At 41.8% G+C, this 17,409-nt stretch overlaps 1 protein-coding gene across 4 annotated transcripts in view; it reads left to right on the forward strand.

Annotated features, from left to right (window-relative positions):
• The window catches only part of abch1 (ATP-binding cassette, sub-family H, member 1), a 40,518-nt gene extending 35,165 nt beyond the window's left edge, over positions 1-5,353 (forward strand). For all 4 annotated transcript variants that reach the window (XM_071205642.1, XM_034100131.2, XM_034100132.2 and 1 more), the window contains 3 exons: positions 491-650; positions 1,733-1,837; positions 4,904-5,353. In XM_071205642.1, the coding sequence (XP_071061743.1) occupies positions 491-650; positions 1,733-1,837; positions 4,904-5,010 (372 nt within the window). In that variant the 3' untranslated portion in view covers positions 5,011-5,353. The remainder of the gene's footprint in view (positions 1-490; positions 651-1,732; positions 1,838-4,903) is intronic.
• The last annotated feature ends 12,056 nt before the right edge of the window (positions 5,354-17,409 follow it).

Below are 17,409 nucleotides of genomic sequence, written 5' to 3' on the forward strand. Positions count from 1 at the left end.
ACATTTCTCTTTTTATTCCTTGCAGTATTTTTAGCCCTCTACCGGTGCAGAGCATCAGAGTGTTTCTGTCTCTGTGTTCCCTTTATCTGCCTCTGCGTTTCTTCTTGATCTTATGTTCTCCGTGGTCCTTAAAGGAGCTATCCACTGATTTATCCTTGAGACTTGATTTACGACAGATAGTGTAACATCTAATTTGATTCTGCAGAACCACAGATATTGTTTTTACTCACATGGATTTTTGTGATTTATCTTCTTTGTTCAATCCTGGCGCCTACATTTCCCACAATGCAACATTTGGTTTTGATGCGCTCACAGCTGCAGAGGTCTCACTTCTTCCAAACCCCTGCACTACATGCATGTAACAATAATGTGTAAATTTTATTTCTACCCACTTTTAGGTCCTCTGCAGCTTTGTGGATGAAAACAGCCTCTTTGTTGTATCTTCTCTCACTCTTCTCCCCTCCTTGTCACCCCCCCCCCCTCTCTGCAGATGCCTAACGAAGGCTCCCTGTTTCTGGTGATAGTTCTGATCGTTCTGCAGGGCGTCACCGGCATCTCCTTCGGCCTCGTCATCTCCGCCGCCATCGACGACGAGCAGAACGCCAACCAGGCCGCCCTCGGCATCTTCTACCCCAACCTCATCCTCAGCGGTAGGCCTGCAGTGTGTGTGTGTGTGTGTGTGTGTGTGTGTGTGTGTGTGTGTGTGTGTGTGTGTGTGTGTGTGTGTGTGTGTGTGTGTGTGTGTGTGTGTGTGTGTGTGTGTGTGTGTGTCCGTAATGTGTTCCCTGTCAGTGTTGTGTCAATATTTTTGATTAATTAATTAATTTTTGATTAATTGTGAAGGAAGGATATTTTTCACTGAGAAGTAGTAATAACGAAGGTAGCATGTGTGTGTGTGATGTATGTGTGTGTGTGTGTGTGTGTGTGTGTGTGTGTGTGTGTGTGTGTGTGTGTGTGTGTGTGTGTGTGTGTGTGTGTGTGTGTGTGTGTGTGTGTGTGTGTGTGTGTGATCAACAAACTGTCGACCCTTCAGTGAAACCAGCAGCTTAAGCAGGCTGTGCTCCTGAACGTTATAAATAAATCTTCCATTGTTGACTCTAAAGCCTAAATTTGAAGATTGTTCTTAAACTTGGAAATAGCCATTAAGAACATCTTACCATAAGAACCCTGTTGTAGCTGGTAAGGGACTTTCCTACTATCACATGATCTGCGTCTTTGAACCCCAGAAGTCCTTAAAGTGGTCAGGAAAAACAAAAAGGACCCTGTGGTGAGATTATTTTATAGGGAATTTTTTTTTCTAACTTCCTTGCATGTTTTGCTTTCATTACAAATCAAATATATTTAGGATTCAAGTTCAAAGATTCAAAAGCTTTATTGTCATATGCACAATATCTACAGCGTATATGTTGATAATAAAAAAATCTGAAGTCCTAAACTCTTCTAACGATGCAGCATACCCATAACCCATAAAAGAAAAAAGTACAAAAGAATAGAGAAAATGCTCATTTCGGTACGCTAGGCAAAAAAAGACTAAAACTGTACAGGGAAAAAAAGCACTGCTCGTTAAATAATATACAACTATGTGGATTGTATAAGATGTTGTTGCTATAAACAAATGAATTCAAGAAAAGGGAAACCAGATATAGCTTGAGTGCTTCATGAGGCTCATTTTGAATATAAACACTGTATTATAAGAGTTCTTGTACATGTGTAACTCCTGTCCTGTGCTCAGGTATCATCTGGCCGGTGGAGTGTATCCCGTATCCGCTGCGCTACCTCAGCCTCGCTCTGCCTCAGACCTACGCCTCCGAAGCCCTTCGCTGTATCATGTACCGAGGTAACACACACTACCCGTTACACAACACTCACCTGGCCCCTAACGTGTGGTTAGCGTGTTTTTAAAGGCCCCCTATTATACTCTTTCTCATCAATATATTACAGCTCTCAGATATATACAGAACCTGTCTCTGATTGGCTGAAACACCAAACAGATCATTGCAGCATTACCCACAATCCCCTCTGTTCCAGCCCTGTTTCCAAAGTGCTGATTCTCTGTCTGTTACTTTAGATGAAAATCAGGAGCCCCTCCCCACGCCCCTCTGAGAGAGATTTGGTTACAAAGAACTCAATGGTGCTCTAGGAGGAGATTCAGGTGATAAGGTGGGGGGGGGTTACCTTGGTTGCTGATTGGCTAATAGTTACACAAGCCAAAAACACGTTATGACATCATAAAGTGGCCAAAATCTGATCAGCTCATTTTCAGACAGGCTTTTATAGAAATGGATCAAAAAGAGAGAGAATCTTTGTTCCTGAAACTTTCAGAGTCTCTTTACACAGAGGGGACACATGTTGATGTAGAAGAGACATGAAGAAGAGGGGACACATGTTGATGTAGAAGAGACATGAAGAAGAGAGGACACACGTTGATGTAGAAGAGACATGAAGAAGAGGGGACACATATTGATGTAGAAGAGACATGAAGAAGAGGGGACACATGTTGATGTAGAAGAGACGTGAAGAAGAGGGGACACATGTTGATGTAGAAGAGACGTGAAGAAGAGGGGACACATGTTGATGTAGAGGAGACATGAAGAAGAGGGGACACATGTTGATGTAGAAGAGACATGAAGAAGAGGGGACACATGTTGATGTAGAAGAGACATGGAGAAGAGGGGACACATGTTGATGTAGAAGAGACATGGAGAAGAGGGGACACATGTTGATGTAGAAGAGACATGAAGAAGAGGGGACACATGTTGATGAAGAAGAGACATGGAGAAGAGGGGACACATGTTGATGTAGAAGAGACATGGAGAAGAGGGGACACATGTTGATGTAGAAGAGACACGAAGAAGAGGGGACACATGTTGATGAAGAAGAGACATGAAGAAGAGGGGACACATGTTGATGTAGAAGAGACATGAAGAAGAGGGGACACATGCTGATGTAGAAGAGACATGAAGAAGAGGGGACGCATGTTGATGTAGAAGAGACGTGAAGAAGAGGGGACACGTGTTGATGTAGAAGAGACATGAAGAAGAGGGGACGCATGTTGATGTAGAAGAGACATGAAGAAGTTTATTTTGCATAATAGGTGACCTTGAAGGGTCATGTGTGTGCACACGGCTCAGATTGTTCGACACAACATGGCCAGTGGATCTAAATGTTTAATCAGCTCCAGTGTAACTTCCTGGAATGTAACGTGAAGCGGTTCCTCAGTCTTTATCTTTACCTCACCGTCTGCGGACAATAACACCGACGACAGTCAGAGCTCCCTCCGTGTTACACGGTACACAGAACAGGAAGTCAGAGGAGCTGTTTCCTGTTTGAGAGCCTTATCGTAGAGGTGGAGGTGGAAGATGAGACACAGACAGAAGTCGACAATTCAATTTGGGGGATGAGCTGAACCTTCTTCTTACTTTGCGACTCCATCCGGCCACATTCACTTGAACCTCAGGGTCTCATCCCATTTAAATGCATGCTTTCTAAATGAATGCATTCACCACAGCCTGAGAACATGAGTGAGATGTGTGTTATCCCCTAGTTCAGTGCTTCTCAAAGTGTGGTCCGTGAGCGCCCCCTAGTGGTCCGTGAGTATATTGGTAACATTTCAGATTTGAAATAAATAAATACATTTAAGTTTTCCGCACTCTCACGGGAATATCTCCGCAATGGAACGAGCTTAAGTTTCACTTTCTATTGCATGATATAGCCCAGGGCAACACCTTCGTCACACATGTTGTCACTTGTTTGTACCATTTCCAGGCGATTTATAATCTGTTCTAGAAAAACGATGTGTTTTGGGATATTTGTGGAGTTAGGTGGTCCGCGAGTGTTTTTTTATTGGTTAAGCCTTGGTATGAAAAAGTTTGAGAAACACTGCCCTAGTTTCATCCCTCATAACGCAGTTTCAAAGAACATCAAAATATCAAAGTAAAAAATTCAGTAAACTAAAAAATGTTTTAATACTCATGCATTTACATTTCCAAGGTTTCTGCAGATCCATAACAAGTCTTAAAAGGCTGGTTCTGGGGGAAATAATTGGCATTTGAATATCTTAAATCAATCTTTTTGATGTCATGCAGATTAGTATAGTGGAACCGACAACATTCATATCAATTCTAAGGTCGCAATTTCCAATGCAATGTGTTGTTGTTTTTGATATTTACAGAAGTCATGCTGGTGGGTGGCTTTTTACCTTTGGATATTCCTTTGTTCAAGGCTTTATACTTTATACTTTATACTGAGCTAAACGAACTGTCGGGAATCATTTGCTTAGGCGTTCAACCTTTGACACAGTTCATCATTTCCTCCTCTCACTGTCTCCTTTCCCGTGGCATCGGTCTACGGCCTTGGGTATTGCTGCTATCTCTCTTCGGGGGGGGGCAGCTTGGGCGCATTGTTGTTGCCAGCTTATGACCGAGCACAAGCTGACATGAGATAGTTTATTGTTCAGGGACATCTAGAAGCCCTTCCTTTTAGGAACGTAGGTTCCCTGGCGCACATTCTTTTCTATGGACGACAGCAGTTAGATTCAGGGTCCACATTTGTTTCATCTCGCTGATAAAGAATGTTGATTATTAAACTCTGAACTAGTTAACACCTCGAACTACAGGAGGGTTCTTCAGAATTGATTGTGGCATCTCATCCGTGTGGTCAAACCGTGGCCCGTGACGTGTCTTGTGAATTCTCCGGCCGAAGCACGTAATGAACCGTCAGTGTTTGCCATCAAAACTCCAGCTCTCCTCGTGTCTCTCCGAGTCCTGACTCTCCATTGCGACAGAAGTTTCCCCCACACTAACTTATTTAACAAACTGTTTTGGGATTTTGACACTCTGAAAGCGAATAACCTTTGATGATTTGTATCTAAATATAAGAGTATTAACATACATCTGTCCCTCAGGATGGGGTCTCACTCGGATGATGGTGTGGCGAGGCTTTGCGGTCACGATGGGCTGGAACACCTTCTTCCTCATCCTCGCCACCGTCATCTTAAGGCTGAGGTCGTGAAGGCCTCCTCCCTGAAAACATCGTCCACCGAGGGGACAGAGACGACAGGAGGAGCGATCCACCTGTGTGGGGGTGAAGTGGAGGCAGCAGAGGGGGCACTGTGGTGACAGGGACTCCATCGGTCCCCCTCCTCCATATGTTCTGTCTCACACACAGACAGCACACACATCAGAGCTGCTGATCCTGCAACAGTTGCGTTAGCCTGCGGGAGGGAGATGGCAAGCTGCACGTAGAAGTGCACAAGATAAATATCTACCTGCACAATATAATGAATATTCAATGTAAATAAGATCATGAATCCTATAGTTTGTTTCCCTTCTACGTGCAGCTTGTTGGAACTCCCCCCCCCCCCCCCCAACAATGGGCCATGAACCAACTCAGGGTCGCTTTTTCAATTTGATTTAGCCTTCGCTCTTGATGCTAACAGAGATACTTGCTGGTGAATACACCCTAAGATTATGCTTTGCCGTACAGTATTGGTTGCCTGCCTTATATTTGCATTATAGAGGAATTGTGTATGTACATGTGAAAAGGAGTCGCAGCTAGGGATGTCCCGATCACCTTTTTTTGCTCCCGATCCGATTCCGATCATTTGATTTTGACAATCTGCCGATACCGATTTTTCCCGATCCGATCTTTATGCAATGCATTAAGAGAAAAAAAGGTAACAGATAACGGCTGGTCATCCAACGCGATGACCAGCTGTTGGCTGTTATTTTGTTGGCCTTTTCTCTGTTCTGGGGCAGTTTCTCTTTCCTTTTGAAAGTCTCTGAAAGTGTCGGTTGTTTCAGTGCCGTTACCTGAGTGGCCGCTGTGTACTCGTCGTGTTGTTGTTTGTTTCTCAGGTGGCGTATTAGATTGGTCGTGTTGAACGTAGCTCTGTTCTTTCCACCACGCGGAACCTCCGCCTTGCAAACATTGCATCTGGCTGTTACACTGCCTTCGCTTTCAATTTCATAATACTTCCAAACTCCTGACATTTTCTCTGTCCCGACTCCCGAGTCACCAGCTGAACGTAGCCTCTCGTTAGCTTACTGCTACTATCAGACACTGCGCCCACTCTGTTGCCAGACTTGAGAGAAATAAGCAACCAGAAAACAAGCCCAAAGAAAGCAACACATACATGATGTTGTGTAATTTTAAACCAAAACTAAGGCCTCAGGATGACTTTAAGACGTGAACATGGTCATTTTTGTTTTGTAACATTAAATAAAATAATAAAAATATTTTATAAAAAAAAAAAAAAAAAGTCCCGATCCCCGATTTTTTCCTCCCGATTCCGATCTTTTGAAAATCACGTGATCGGCTCCGATCCCGGATCACGTGATCGGGACATCTCTAGTCGCAGCACAAACAAAACAAGTTAAATATTCTCTGTTTGCTTTACCAGAAGGACATTTGAGGAGAGGATTGTTGTAGCGTCATGTCTCAAAGTGCTGATCGCTTCATATTGTGCAGGAAAGTCTCCCCGCTCATCCACAGCAGCCGTATCTTGTCTTGTTTCATTTCAAGTCAGTTTTCCGTGTGTCCTCCTGTCTGATGTGGAAGAAGCTAATCCTGTTCATGCATCACCAGGCCCTCAGCTGAAGTTTAGTTTGGTGGTTCTCTCTATAACTTGTGTTCTGTGCCTGAAAGAAGGGGTGGTTTGATGTTGCTGTTGTATATTTGTTGTATCTCCACTTTGCTGGACAGAGTGGACTCAAAGGTCAAGTTAACGCCTCCTGCTTATCTGCAAAATACGTTGTGTTTTTTTACACCCAAGTCTCAAACTGATCATGCTTTTTGACAGTTTTGACCACCAACAAACAGTTAAAAGAGTCAAAGCACACAGGCTGTTTTGGATTTTGAAGAGGCTGGGATGTTGCACTGTGGGAAAAAGGAATCTAAAAATGAGGAATAAATATCAAATCTAGACCACCATGTAGTTGAATTACTTTAGGACCAGTGGGTTTGTTTATAAAATGTCCTTCCTTTATTTACACACCACAAGGATATTTTAAACCTGTGGTTCAGTTGAGATTGTGTAGTTTTTTTCCAGTTATAATTGAGTTGTTTTTAATTGAAATATATATACATATAATTAATGTATTGGAAAGGCTAATTACTTGCACAAAAACACCCAAAATATAAGTGTACTTGGTTGATAATAAATGTAATCTAGTTAATTTCTTTGCAATTTAAGCGTTCTGCCTTTTAAAGGAACAGTCCCACATTGTTGAAAGTACACAGTATGTGTTTTATTTAACCCTCCTGTTGTCTTCGGGTCAAATCTGACCGATTTACTGCTTTCATCAATCATAACTTTTTGGTTTTACATTCGATTGCATTCAGGCTTTATGATACCCTTCACAGGAGACATTTGAACATATCAAATTGCTGATCAACACTTTCATTGCATTTAGGATGATTTAGTCAACTTCGAAACACCCATGGTGTTCCCGGTCAAAAATGACCGCCATAAAGAAAAGGAATTACCATCCGGATCAGATAAAACACACACATTTGAATACTTTATTTGGTTCCACAAATTATATTACATAAGACAGGGAATCAAATATATCGGGGCTAAGCAGCACAGAACACTTAGGGGAACACGTAGCATCTCCTTCTCCACGCGGCTAAGCTGCCAATAGCAGCTGAAACAGAGCAATATTTGTTTGGCTTTTCTCTTCGACATTCCAGCAATTCTCAGACCAATCATGGTGCATTTATATACATGGCCAAGACTTCCGAATATAAGTATGCTATATCTACACTTGTACCCAAAGCTGGTTATCACATCGAGCAGTGGTTGGTATTTGATATACTTGTCCTGGAAAGCCTGGTCCATGCACAGGTCAAAGGCACAGCCTACTTCTAATATTAGCACCTCCCTGTGGTTGGTGTCAACAAAAACAACACCAGGTGTATTTGGGATGTTAGCAAAGACATCATTGGTCAAACCAAACCATTCTGGTAGCACTCTAGCGGGCTTGTACATTGCTGCGCTAGATGGTAAGATGTTTCGTACCGCATCAGACACAATGTCCACAATGCGGTCATGACGGCTATGTACAGGCGTTTGTATGCATTACATCCATTTGTTATGTGTACAATGGATTCTTGGTGTTGTCCTGATCCTGATGGTTTAAACAGAATGGAGTGTGAATGTGAGGGTACCAGGTGGACAGATTGTACTTAGTGGGTAATACCTGCAGTCTTGCTTTGATGGTAAATGTCAGAACATCCTCACCAACAGCGGCGTTCTTAAACACTGAGTGGTCAGCAAACCCCAAACAGACTAGCTTTCCCTGTAGTCTGAGTCCACACCAGTGCTGCCTGATCTCAGACTGCTCCGTGCTGAGCAGAACCCTCCTTGCAGAGTCTCTGTGCAGTTCTTCTCACAGTCTCTTCCTGAGGTGTTGTGATGTCGGCCTTCACAACCACACTGGGGTTAGTGATCAGTTCATCAGAGACGGGGACTTCAGTCTGTGTGTTGAGTCTTGTCCATTTCAGCTGGACTCCAGTCCGATTGCAGAGGTCATTGAGATCTGGCCAGTCAGACCAGACCCCGAAGCCCCTGGCCTGAGAGTCCAGTTTCCCAGAGTCTTTCCTCCTGAAGCAGAGGAAGTGGTTCTGGTCTGCGCTGGCCAGGGGGATCCAGCAGGAGAGAGGCCCTGGCCATTTCTCTTACGGTGGCATCATCATTGTTAAGCATGTGGATCAGGTGGGCTAGCCTGGTGGCTATGTAGGTCCACTCGACATTGGGGACTCCCAGCCCCCCCTCTCCACATGGGAGACAGATGATGCCCCGTGTGGAGTGTGTTGAGGCCCACCCACTTTCTGACCAGCTGGACAGTTTTGTTTGTCATGTCTCTCAGTGCCTTGAGAGGGATGTGTACATTGGCAAAGAGATGTTGCATTTTAGCCAAAGCCACCTCTCTCACAGCCTGGAACTTCATGAGGACGGGGAGGGGGGACAAGTCAATCAGGTGGAGACGATGGAGAAACTCTGTGGTGAGCTCCTCGACCTGCTCCCCCCCACTCGCCAGCAATGTTAAACCTGTGGCCAAGGTATGGGTAGGTCTCATTACGGGAATACACCTTAATGGATTGGCCCATTACAAGAAAGGAGGGGGGTTTGTCGTTCTTGGTCTTATACCAGCGGTTGCCTCCACTGCGGCGCTCATGGAGTACGGCACACTTAGCTTGCTTCACCTCCAGCCACGCGCGCGCGCGCACACACACACACACACACACACACACACACACACACACACACACACACACACACACACACACACACACACACACACACACACACATACTCTAGATGTGTCCCCCCACATGGATCACACCTGGCACACGCAATACATGTTCAGTGTCTGTTCTTCGTATATTTACTGCAGTTCTTCATGTGTACCAGTAGTCTGATACAATATGTACAGTTTGAAAGGGTGTTAAATGAAATGCGGTGATGATTAATGGATTTTGTGTTAATGTAATAGCAGTTAAAACGGGACCGGTCAAATTTGATCGTGAACACCAAAGTAAGGGGGGGGGGACAAAGACAAAAGGAGGGAGACCAATATGTCATGTTTGTACGCTTAGCTTAGCATAATGTCCAAAAACATGGTGAATCTTTTTTTCCCCCACACTTTTAACCGAGTGTTGAAAAGGCAGCAGAATCCAGACTCACGTGCCAAACTCATGATCCATTATATATGTTTACATTCATCTGGAGCCTTCATCACAAACGTTCCTTATTATCCGATGAGTTTCCCGGTTCAGACGGACTAAACACCAGCATGTGTTGTGTTTAGATGTGAATGCTCCTGTCTCTGCTACGTGTTGCAGTGCAGGTAATGTCCACTTATATTAATGTACTGAAGAATTTGGAGGCGTGTGGCGCAGTGGAAGGTGCGTTGGTGTTTGTGTCCTGCAAGACACTTCACTCCGAATTTCTCCTGTATTGAGTATGTAAGTCGCTTTGGATAAAAGTGTCTAACATGTCATTTGAGTTTAGAAATAATGATAATGATGTTGGATTACGCTGTGGTCTGATAGTGACGTTGTGTACAGTATGCTGTTTCTAAAGTTCGATGTTGAATCTGTCCGAGAGTTCGCCGCGCTGTAAATCTGCTGTTGCTCTCGTTGCAAACCTTAAGGGACATTGTGTTCTTGTTTGGTGGAAATATGAGAGCCAAACTGTGAGGACATATTATATACTGAAGCTCTGTTTATATTCTTATATCTAAAGAAATGAATCCCATATCCTGCTGGGATAACCAGTGTGTCCTACATTACACAATTATTTTCCTTTTTACAAATTCAGTTGGTTAACAATCTGTGACAAAATTGGCTATGCTTACGTGACACTATTGGTAATATGGTGAGTACACGGTTTACATTTTTTGGGATCATTTCTGCACTATTGGTTAAAGATTGTAATGTTTTGATTTTGTGAAATGTGCCATTTTTGAGGAATTCATTTATGTTCACTATTTACATAAAAACTAATGCACTTGTGGGAAAATCTACCTAAAGAACCCACCAACCGTTATGTAAATAGGCATCTTGGTAAGACTTGCATGAACTGCAACTACTGAAGGCACTATTAAAAGATTACATGACATAAATTCTTATTTGACTATTTTAACTATATTGTATGTATTCCGTTATCCGTGTGGCTTAGTGTGCACCAATCAGATTTTTTAGCATTATTCAAATGTAAAACTGATGCCAGAACAAATTTGTGTATCCACAATGTGATTTGGACCGGATCCAAAATGTCTTCTTCCTTGGTCCATGATTCAACCTTTTACCAAGTTTAAGGGAAATTGGGCAATTAACTTTTCCGTAATCCTGCTGAAAAATGAACAAACCAACTGATAAACATAACCATCCATACTGTAGGTTTGAAGTGATTACAATTGAAAAACGTGTTATGTCCTTTCTTTAGATAAAGGCAAGGACGACTGTATTTATTGTTTTCATTGAGAATAATCTGAATTATTCATATTGGGATATAGCAGTTCATGTAACGATCTCTGCAGTATACTGTAGATGCTTTCCTCAACCATTTGGGACTTTAAGATGAATGCAAATATGAAATGTCCAATAATTAAGCGGTGTAGAGCCGATGAATGGGAGTCGAAGGCAGAGTGTTGAGTATGGAACTCCACACTTTATTTTCCATTAAGTTTACAGAAGGGAAGAATAACTTGCATACATGCTACTCAAGCTAGAATGATAACAACAACCAGGTACACTCTCTAGGGGTGTCAAACTCAATTTCAACTCGGGCCACATTAACATCATGGTTGCACTCAAAGGACCAGTTTTATATAAGACTATATAAAAATACATATATATATATTTTATAAAATAATGTATATTACATTATTGCCTCTGAATTGGATTATTGTCGGATAGGATAATAACTTAGTAATTAACTATGTCTGAAAGCAGAAGTCTAGGGCACATAATTGCAAGTCTTTTCAGTGAGAATGTCACAAAATGATTTTTTTTTTAAAGTCAGAGAAAAAATGAATATTTTGAAGAAAAATAGGAAAATTCTGAGAAAAAAGGCAAATTTGAGATGCATTGTGGGACATATAGTTTATGGGCAACGTGCTTCTGTAAATCGGCATGTAACCATATAACAAACATATGATATTCTTTGCAAGCTCTTGTGGGCCAGAAAATGAAGTCATGGGCCGGATTTCGCCCCCGGGCCTTGAGTTTGACACCCCTGTTAGAGTCTAACAGGTCCGTGGTGCAACACACACTACATACCACAGTGAATTATGTCCCGTAATGTTCCACCACACAGGCTATATATTAAAGATTTAAAACTGTTTGTAATATTTTCTTTATTCAGATTAAGTTAATCATAACTGTACATGTAGCCACTTGTTATTCAGATGTTGAGTTTATCTGGGCTAGCTTTGGGGGGGGGGGGTAAACTATATGGATATAAAGATATGGAGTTTTTTTTTCAGGTTAATACGATGGTGAAGTGTAATTTAATTAGGAAATTCTAATTAAAATACGTAATATATGTTAAAAATGTATATGTAGCCACTTCTTATTCAGACTTTTAGATGGGGAAAAGGGTTTCATGTTACGATACCTACAGTATGGATATTTGTTCTACATTTCTGTTACTTTTACAATCCTGAAAAGCCCATAAATGAAGCAATCAAAATAGAAAAAGCAATATGTGCTTGTTTAAAAGGTCCCTCTCTCAGATTATTAAGGTAATCAAAACTCTACATGTTGCCACTTCTTCTTCATATTTTTGACTTTATAAGCTTCACATTGGAACATTTCAGATCATGTAAACATATGTAAAGTTATCATTTCCTCTCTGCTCTAAACTCCAGTCGTCTACCTCCGCTGTCTCTCCTCAAAGGGCTCGTACATTTCCACTCTGTGTTATGATGACATCGTGAGGTCAGACACGCTCCGATGAAGTTCTTTTCATGTGTTTTTAGAGAATAAACCTGGTTGAGAAATCCTCCCTTTGTCTCGTCGTTCTGCCTCTCTCAGCGCTGCCAGATCTGACTCAATACCAAGAGCACAAAATCCCCCACAATTCCTGCGGTTACAACAACACCCGCAGGCCTCCACAGATGTATTCAATGACATCATGATGGCTTGCATCACTGTGTTGCCTGTTGCCATGGGGACAGTGATGACCTTGCTGCCTCCTGTATATTCCCTCCTGTTGTCTGTTTAAACTGTGTGTGTGTGTGTGTGTGTGTGTGTGTGTGTGTGTGTGTGTGTGTGTGTGTGTGTGTGTGTGTGTGTGTGTGTGTGTGTGTGTGTGTGTGTGTGTGTGTGTGTGTGTGTGTGTGTGTGTGTGTGTGTGTGTGTGTGTGTGTGTGTGTGTGTGTGTGTGTGTTGTGGTTATTCCATGTGTTTTATGGGGGTAATTAGTCTCTGCATGCAAATACTTCTTGTGGTGTGTGTTCACAGAAACAGTGAGTGTGTACGAGTGTGTTTAAATTGAGGTCTGTATTGTTTTTGAAGAAAAAACCTGAGTTTATAAAGTTTCAATGTTTGAATAGCTAAAAGGTAAAAAGGTTAACTTATCTCAGTTTCATACTTTTCTTCTGGAAATGTTGGACCCCTTACTGCTGAAGATGTTTGAACTCTTTTGTCTTTTCGGCTTTTGGTGTGTTTAGCAGGTATTTCATGGTAAAAATGTACTGCAGCAAAACATAATTTTGTAAGAATAAGCTGAACTGAATTGAAATCCAGTTATTATTTTGGCTTCACTATAAATAAATTAAACGGATAAACATTTTGGATTGCAAAAATGGTGAATGGACTGTACTTATATCTCTCTTTATCAGGTCTTTTCGACCCCTCAGAACGCTTAACATACTACGAGTCATTCTCATAGAGCAGTACCAACATTCATACACTCACACTCACATTCACTCACTCACTCACTCACTCACTCACTCACTCACTCACTCACTCACTCACTCACTCACTCACTCACTCACTCACTCACTCTCACTCTCACACACACACACACACACACACACACACACACACACACACACACACACACACACACACACACACACACACACACACACACACACACACACTGACTCCCACACCCAGGGCCGCCCCTGGCCAACTTGGGGCCCCAAGCGACATTGTGAGATGAGCCCCCCCCCCCCCCAACCGACAGGAGTGAACAACATTTTTTGGAAACAAAGTACTTTGCAAATATAATTCCTGTATATTATTATTGTCAACAGTTACTTTTGTATACAGTGAGGTAAATAGTAAATGTGCATGTGTCGTTCAGTATGCGTTTACAGGTACGTCTGCATTTCCTGCCAAATACTAGCCTCAAAAAGATTTAAATATAATTAATGCAAATAAACTACTTCTACTAATAATAATAATCAATTCAATAATATAAATACTATAATATTTTATTATAATATAGTTATAATATAGTCAAGACAAAACATGCTTATGACATGCTCAAAACCTGATGTTTCTTAAATCTGTATTCTAGTTCCCTCTGTCAGCAATGTGTCAACAACTACACACACATTTCTATCAGTATTTCTCTGTGTTGTGGTTGACATGATGATGACTGTTAGGAGTTAAGGGGAGAGGCTGAGCGTCACCATGAAATGTGCAAATTGACATAAAAATGAATAAAAGCGGAAAAAATGCTCCATGTTTTTTAGGCTGTAACATTAAGTAAGCCAACTAGACAGACAGTGTATCTCTCTTCCTCCTGTACATTAGCAGATCAAAGGCATCACATACTTGAATGAATGTTAAATAAAGAATGCTCGCAATAACTGCATCTCCATTAGCCTGTATGCTCTGCAGAGACTGCCTTCTTCATGTCGTGAATTGCAGCTGATGTTTTAATATGGCAATTAACAATTTGACTTATACAATAACCCACCTTCGAGTGATGCTCTAGTTTCTTCGTTTTTTGTTTTTTTCCCCTCTTGCTTGTGCCGGACTGAAACTATCTTTTCACCGACATCTCTTCACCTGCACTAGTGCCCGTATCAAAGCCGTGATTGGTCAGATGTCGATTCATTGCAACGGTGTCGGGTTACAGACGTGCTCCCCTTGTCACCTCTCCCTCTCGCGGGGGGTGCGCGGAGAACTGCGCACAGCAGCTGAGGCCCTCTGGGCGGGGGCCCCTTGCGCAAGGCGGGCCCCCCTGCAGCCTGCGTGATTGGCCTGTAGGGAGGGGCGGCCCTGCACACACCGTTGGCAATCAGGAGCACCTCAGGGTTCAGTATCTTGCCAAAGGATACATCGACATGTCGACTGCACATGCTGGGATCAAACCCACAACCTTCTGACTGTGGCATCGCCAAAATCTGACTGATCTTTATTTTATGTTTTTGTCAACAAATCTCATTAGAAGCTGCCCCTCAAAACTCTCTGGCCGTGTCTGTAGCTCTCACAACATTGATTCCTGATTATTATTAATACATAAATAGCTCGATTTCCCCCAAAAAACTACAACAAATTAGTTCTATGAAACATTTGAATGGATGGTGACAAGCTCAATTAATTATTTGTGTATTTTCACAGAATGATCAGAGTTAAAATATATGTATAGTTAGAAATGTCATCAACCTTAACCTGTTAGTACACACAACGACGCCTAATCTCAAGTAGATCTGTGCACAAGAGTACAGTTACTGTTGTGAAAATCCCCGAGCAATCTTCTTTTGTGTGTGTTAACCGTTTATCATCTTCTGTACACATTTAAAAAAAGGCCATGGTACACCTCATAATGCATCCATTGGAAAATAGATAAAGGCCTCTCTGACAGGCTGCTATTAAAACGCTCCTCCTCCAGATCAGTGTGAAATGAGAGGATGTATATTACAGACAATTACAGTGTGTGTTGCGCTTAGTGACGACACCATAACTAATTACAGTCAGCGGCTCTGTAATTACGAGCAGCGACACCCTGAGTCTTTCAGGACTACACAGTGTGTTCCTGACGCTCTATATGTAACCTGATAAGAACACAATGTACAAGATGATCCATTAAAGTGTAATCATGCGAGTCAGAAGAGGACAGGATTGATCAAACAAGGCAGAGAAGATTCTGTGTTGATGAGATCCAGATCCAGATGTTGCTCAAACTTTAATTAATGGAGATTTCCAGTAACATTTAGAGTTAACGCTGTCTACATCTGGTTCACATTTCCCCCAATCATTCTGCAACATGGCATGTGATTATATTTACAACAATTTCCATAATTTATTGTTCTGGAAAAGTTGAGATTCAAACTGGCTTCGAGTGAACTGCTGTCTCGGCTCAGAGGAGCACAGAGCAGGACCATTGGTTGTACATGTGGCCATGAATGCTGATTTACGGTGTTTGTGGGATGATTTCATCCTCTCAACTGGGACCAACCGACTCTGACCAAATGAATGCTTTACATTCCCTTTGAAGGATTACATCTTTTTTTTATTTTAGGCGCGGAACAGACGCTGGAGCATTACAAATGAAGAAAAGAAGAACATCAGGAAGGAACCTCTGCATGATAATGAAAAAATAAGATTCAATTGACAGTATTGATCTCACAAAGTACAAAAACCAGACGCATAAAGTATGGTATGGTAAAGTACTTCATGTATTGGTTTACTATAATATGGTTAAATAGTATATATGCCTTATCTAGGTATCTTACGGTGGCCTTGAAGGTGAAAACACTATAACATTTCACAAAATACAACAGCAAAGACAAAACACAACAACATTAACAAGTACCCGTACGAAACAACAAAGATTACATTCATTAAATTATATATTTTCTTTATGTAAAAAGTTATATATTGTATTATCATTTAGTGTTAGGTAAGTTATCGATTTCATGATTTGGTTCACAATGATATTGTTGATTATATGCTTTCTTTTGGGATCCACACTTAAATTCGCCTATCCTGTTTTAGATTTTTGCTCAGGATATTAATAAATTACTTGCTTTTTTTAAATAATATTTGTATTTGAAGTATATTGCATGTTACATTGCGTAGGATTCTGATTCTTAGGATTTGAATTGCTAAAAATATGCTGAATGACTTGAAAAATAAAATCACTTTGCTGCGAATCGCCAGCTACTTTAGCAGTTCTGCACTAAATGCCTTGTTTAAGGACACACATAGAGACAGGCAGTGGCGGCTGGTGGAAGATATTTTAGGTGGGGCTGTGGAAATGGTGACCAAACAATACTAGGGAGCTCCGGGAGATGCTCCCCCGGTAAACATTTTTCATTCAGAGTGTATGACAGCTTCCTGTTTTGTCTCCTTGGATACGAGTCCAAACAACTCACAGACTGCACCGGGCGCTGACGTGGGACCATCAGATTTGACGACGCTGATTGGCTGAAATTATGTTTCGGCAGCATAGTTTAAAGATAGCGACATTTGGCTTCTGCTGCACTTGCTGCACTCTCGTCTGGGCGCTGTGCATAGCGCCCAGACCATGGATGTATAAGGCCCAGACGAGAGAGGGTAATGATACACGGGCAAGGCCAGGCAGGAAACATGTGACTTATGTTATCAGTAACTTTAGACATCGTAACACACTTTTAAACGAGATTTTATTGTAGATTATACATTTTACTAGTACCAATTATATAATATTTACCTTGTTTATTAAAATGTTTAATTCAAATTAAAAACATTAACGGCGTCGCTAGAGCCCCTATGGGCCGGCCACCACTGGAGACAGGACATTTTCCGCATCATTCACTTTCATTGCTTTTTGACCAACATCCAACCAATCCCAGAGCAGTTCCTGTTATCTCCGGCCTTCAGTGGACAGCCTGCTCCTGCAGTCCATTACAGCTCACCCACCTTTTTCAATTTGCCACTACATCACCAGCATCATAA

The sequence above is a fragment of the Pseudochaenichthys georgianus genome, chromosome 15 (assembly GCF_902827115.2).
Source record: "Pseudochaenichthys georgianus chromosome 15, fPseGeo1.2, whole genome shotgun sequence".
NCBI classification, from domain to species: domain Eukaryota; kingdom Metazoa; phylum Chordata; class Actinopteri; order Perciformes; family Channichthyidae; genus Pseudochaenichthys; species Pseudochaenichthys georgianus.